The sequence below is a fragment of the Otolemur garnettii genome, unplaced genomic scaffold, assembly GCF_000181295.1.
Source record: "Otolemur garnettii isolate 467f Iridium unplaced genomic scaffold, OtoGar3 scaffold00071, whole genome shotgun sequence".
In the NCBI taxonomy this organism is placed as follows: Eukaryota; Metazoa; Chordata; class Mammalia; order Primates; family Galagidae; genus Otolemur; species Otolemur garnettii.
In genome coordinates this window covers 420,212-424,949 of record NW_003852466.1, presented here as the reverse complement: position 1 = coordinate 424,949, position 4,738 = coordinate 420,212, and the positions used below count along the sequence as shown (strand labels likewise).

General features: G+C 50.7%; 3 protein-coding genes across 3 annotated transcripts in view; 2 read left to right on the top strand and 1 right to left on the bottom strand.

Annotated features, from left to right (window-relative positions):
• The window catches only part of KANK3 (KN motif and ankyrin repeat domains 3), an 11,405-nt gene extending 10,887 nt beyond the window's left edge, over positions 1–518 (top strand). The window contains exon 10 of the mRNA XM_023515408.1: positions 169–518. Coding sequence (XP_023371176.1) covers positions 169–249 — 81 coding nt within the window. The 3' untranslated portion in view covers positions 250–518. The remainder of the gene's footprint in view (positions 1–168) is intronic.
• Positions 519–663: 145 nt separating this feature from the next.
• Positions 664–1,588, bottom strand: RPS28 (ribosomal protein S28). Its single transcript, XM_012807567.2, has 4 exons — positions 1,506–1,588; positions 1,383–1,430; positions 942–1,076; positions 664–747 (listed from the first exon to the last, which is right to left on the bottom strand). The coding sequence occupies exons 1-3, from the start codon at positions 1,542–1,544 to the stop codon at positions 954–956; spliced, it is 210 nt and encodes a 69-aa protein (XP_012663021.1). The 5' UTR covers positions 1,545–1,588; the 3' UTR covers positions 664–747; positions 942–953.
• Positions 1,589–1,683: 95 nt separating this feature from the next.
• The window catches only part of NDUFA7 (NADH:ubiquinone oxidoreductase subunit A7), a 9,082-nt gene continuing 6,027 nt past the window's right edge, over positions 1,684–4,738 (top strand). The window contains exons 1-2 of the mRNA XM_012807566.2: positions 1,684–1,754; positions 2,144–2,193. Of these exons, the coding sequence (XP_012663020.1) occupies positions 1,704–1,754; positions 2,144–2,193 (101 nt within the window). The 5' untranslated portion in view covers positions 1,684–1,703. The remainder of the gene's footprint in view (positions 1,755–2,143; positions 2,194–4,738) is intronic.

Here is a 4,738-nt window from a genome sequence, read left to right as displayed (position 1 = left end):
AAAAAAAAAACAAACAAAAACAAACAAAGAGATAGGGGAAGCGTGGTCAGGCATCTCTTCCAAGTCAGAAAAGGTTGGAGGTGGGATTCAAAACAGGCAGCCCAGTTCCAAGGCAGAGGATGAAGATCCTTCTTAGGAATGACCACAGCAGGACCCTTCTCTCTCTAGAGCCAATCATCCTCTGAGTTCCCAACAGCCACACCTGGTGAAGGATGCAGTGACACTGCTGGGGACCACCAGCCTCATTGAGCTGCTGGGCTCAGTGGACCTGGGTTGAGAGGCTATCTTTCTTCCCCCAAGTGAGCTCCTGGGACACAGAAGCAGCCAGGATCCTCTGTTGAGAGGATAATCCTGGCCAAAGAGCAAGACTGTTTTAGCTTTGATGGTTGTATCTAGAGAGGGACTCACACTAGACCCATGAAGTGAGGTGGGTGCTAAGTGATACAGCCCTAGTCTGCCCACTTCCCAAAACTTCTTTCCCAATAAACAATCCCTACTAAGCCTGTGTTCTACCTAGAGTGGGAGTGTGTCTACTCATAAAAATACACGGTTTCCCCTCCTCAAAAAGGAAATGGCTCCTTTGGGCAGTCCCCTCCCAGGTGTCCAGAGTACAGCCACCCAAGAAACCTAGCAAAACCTTAGACAACCCTGACAAGAACCTGATTTACAGACAATACAAACGCTTTATTTAACACTTCCAGATCATTCTTGTTAAGCCAAGTGGTCGCGACCGTGACGTCCAGGACACTGTAAACAGACCCAAGAATAAGACCGGTTCCCCCTCCCTTTAGCAACTTACAAACTCCCTTCAACCCTCTTGCCAGTTTCCGGACACCCTTTCTGCCTCCCAGACTTCTTATCCTAGGAGGATGAAGCTTCCTGTAGCGAAGCCTCCCTACCACCAGCCCAGGGTCTAAAAAGGGCCGCCTCTCTGCACCCACCAGCAGCCAAGTTCAGCGTAGCCTCCGAGCTTCTCTCTCCGACTCTAACAGGGTGAGCACGTCACCCTCGCGCACGGGGCCTTTCACATTGCGAATGATGGAGCGGCTCGTGTCGTCCATAAATTCCACGCGCACCTACAGGCCCGAAGGGAAGGAGTCAGGGCGGGCCACAAACAGGGTCCGCCGGGTTGAAAGCAGATTTAGGTTCAGAGGACGTGATGAGGTTGGATCGCAGATACTCGTAAGGGACCACGGAAGCCCGAGGAACGGGCCAAACAGTGCTCAAACCCTGTTGGCAGGGCCTTGGTAGAAAAGAACAGAACCTTGGGGTAGAGGGAACATGGGTTTTCGGATTCCGGCTGGCACGTGGCTGGGCAGGGAAAGAGCCACCATCCGCGTTCAGACTCTGAGGAGTCGTCCCAGCTCCCCCCACCCGCTTACCTGCGTGCACTGTCCCTGAGAGCCGGTCCTGCCCAGCACCTTGGTAACCTAGGGAAAATAAGCTGGGGTTAGATGTGCTCGCTCGGCTCCTCTACTCCCTCCAACCCAAATTCCCCACCTCACCCTGGCCAGCTTTATCGGCTGCACGCGGCTAGTATCCATGATGGCGGCGCGGCAGCTGGAAAGGATCACGTAGCTGGAAGACTGGCTTTATTGGACGCTATAGCTCCGCCCACTACCTCTCTCGCGAGACCACGCCGAGTACTTCCCAGCATCTCTCGCGGTCGAGACGTCAAAGCCATCCTTTATCGTGGAGGGGAAATGGCGTCCGCTACCCGTATCATCCAGCGGCTGCGGAACTGGGCTTCTGGGGTGCGTGGGGCGTGGACGGAACCGCGCTTGGGGTCTATGGGCTCCTTGTCCCCCGGACCCGCTCCCGTTCTTACCTCCCTCCTAAGCCAGGGCTCCTTGCTTAGCCTAGGATCTCCCCGGGACACCCAAACTTGTGACCTTTTTATCCCGAGACACAACTGTCCCACCTCACCAGACCTTCATTCCCTCTTCGCCGGAGACCCACTTAGACCTGGGATCTCTTTAGCTCCTGACCTTTGTCATCTTGGGTCTTGTGGGCCCGGACCCCGCCTTTCCTCTTCACTTGCAGGACCCATATCCCTGTCTTCATCTCCGTATCATCCCTACTCCTCACAGTCTCCTTTCCTGAGGTGTACTGCAGGCTGACCGCCCCTCTTCTCCTCCCACAGCAAGATCTGCAGGCGAAGCTGCAGCTACGCTACCAGGAGATCTCCAAGCGGTGAGCAGGCCCCCGGCTCGCCTTCCTAGTCTCTGCTTCTGTCCTTCCTCCACCAGAAATAAAATCCATGTTCCTTTAGAGTCCCTGGAGCGCTGGGCTGAGATCCTGCCTCCCGCCCTCTGCTAGGCCATGGAGGCACAGGTTTGCCTTTAAAACCTTGCCCGACTCTGGAGACAGCTCTCGTGGAGTATCAATGCTGAGCATACATTCTGAGTGGGTATCGTGAGTAGGTTTCCAGTTCTCAGTGTGGCCATGGCCATGCCAGTTAGGTTCTCCCCAAGCTACAAATGGAAAAATAAGCACAGAGAGGCTAAGTCATTTGCATAAAGTCACTCAGAAGCTAGAACGTGACAGCTGGGATTTGAACCCAGAAATGTCCTGATTCAAACTCATTCATATTCAAAAATTAATTGGTATTTACAAAGCCCTGTCACGGATGTCCTCAGCCTTGGGGATATCCACATTCCTTTCATGAAGATCACTTTCTAGATAGAAACAGTCGGGAAACAAGCACAGCAGGTATCATCGTTCTGCTGTACCATTGAAGACAAAACAAAATGATTGAGCAGAAAGTGGACATTGGTGGTTAGGTGTGGTGACCTAACCAGAAGGTGACCTGAGGTCAGGTGGTTAGGAAAGGTCTCTCCCTAGATAGTGGCATTTGAGTCACCTGAGTGATGGGAAGGGACTGAAGAGTAATTATTGAAAAAGCATTCTGTGCAAAAGAACAAGAACAATTAAGGGCCAAGGAGGATGGACAGGCAATGAGGCTGGCTTGAGTACAGAAGAGGCCAGGGTGGCTAGAACACACTGGGGAAAGGGGCTTGTGGCATATGAAATGAGAGGAGTAGGTGGAGGGAAGGCAGTCACTGAAAGTTATGAAAGGAAGAAAAATAGCAGTAGAATAACCAAACTTATGTTGTGACTAATTCAAAATATCAAAAGTACTGAATTGACTTTGGGAGGCTGATGTGGGAACACTGCTTGAGTCCAGGAGTTCAAGACCAGCCTGAGCAAGAGCAAAGCCCTGTCTCTACAAAAAAAAAAAAAAAAAAAAAAGAAGAAGAAGAAGAAGAGGCTCAGCAGCTAAGGTGCCAGCCACGTATGCCTGAGCTGGCTGGTCCAAATCCAGCCCAGGCCCGCCAAACAACCATGACGGCTGCAACCAAAAAATAGCCAGGCATTGTGGCCGGCACCTATAATCCCAGCTACTTGAGAGGTGGAGGCCGGAGACTCGCTTAAGCCCAGGAGTTGGAGGTTGCTGTGAGTTGTGATGCCACAGCACTCTACCCAGGGTGACAGCTTGAGGCTCTGTCTCAAAAAAAAGAAGGAGAAGAAAAATTAGCCAGATGTGGTGGCTTGTACCAGTAGTCCCAGCTACTCAGGAGGCTGAGACAGGAGAATTGCTTGAACTCAGGATTTTAAAGATGTTGTGAGGTAGGCTATGGCACTCAAGCCTGGGAGACAGAGCAGGATCCTGTCTCAACAAACAGACAAGTAGCCCCCAACTACTGAATTGTTTTTCTACCGGGGTAGTTGGTACGCCAGTTGTAGAAATGGTTTTGTACGATTTTAAACTTCTGGGTTTTTGGGTGGGGGGCAGAGTCTCACTTTGTCCCCCTCGGTAGAATGCTGTGGCGTCACAGCTCACAGCAACCTCCAACTCTTGGGCTTAAGCGATTCTCTTGCCTCAGCCTCCCAAGTAGCTGGGACTACAGGCACCCGCCACAATGCTCGGCTATTTTTTGTTGCAATTCTCATTGCTGTTTTAGCTAGCCGGGGCCAGGTTAGAACCCGCCACCTTCCATATATGGGGCCAGCGCCCTACCCACTGAGCCATAGATGCCACCCGAAACTTATTTAATACAACAGCACCCCCTAGTGATTCATTTGGGCCTTCAGATTGGGCCCTCTTTTTATCTTTTTGTGGGGGTGTGAAAAACTATGCCCTTGGTCATCTCTGTATTTCTTAAGTAAATTCTATCTTTCATGTAATATATTGTTTTTTGGTTTTTGATTTTTGAGTCTTACTATTTTGCCCTGGCTAGAATGCTGTGGTGTCATAGCTCACAGCAAATTCAAACTTTTGGGCTTAAGCAATTCTATTGCTTAAGCCTCCCAAGTAGCTGGGACTACAGGTATCTGCCATAATGCCTGGCTGTTTTTTTGTTGCTGTTGTCATTGTTTAGCAGGCCCAGGCCAGGCTTGAACCCGCTGCCTTTGGTGTATGTGGCTGGCGCCCTACTCACTGAGCTATAGTGCTGAACCAATATATTGTTTTTAATATTAAAAGTTTTTTTGTTTTTTTATTTTTTGGGGGGACAATCTCAAGCTGTCACCCTGGATAGAGTGCTATGACATCATAGCTCACAGCAGCCTCTAACTCTTGGGCTCAAGCAATCTGTCTGCCTCAGTTTTTCTATGTTTAGTAGAGATGGGGGTCTCACTCTTGCTCAGGTTGGTCTCAAACCCATGAGCTCAAGCTATCCACCTGCCTTGGCCTTCCAGAGTGCTAGGATTATAGGTGTGAGCCACTATGCCTGAA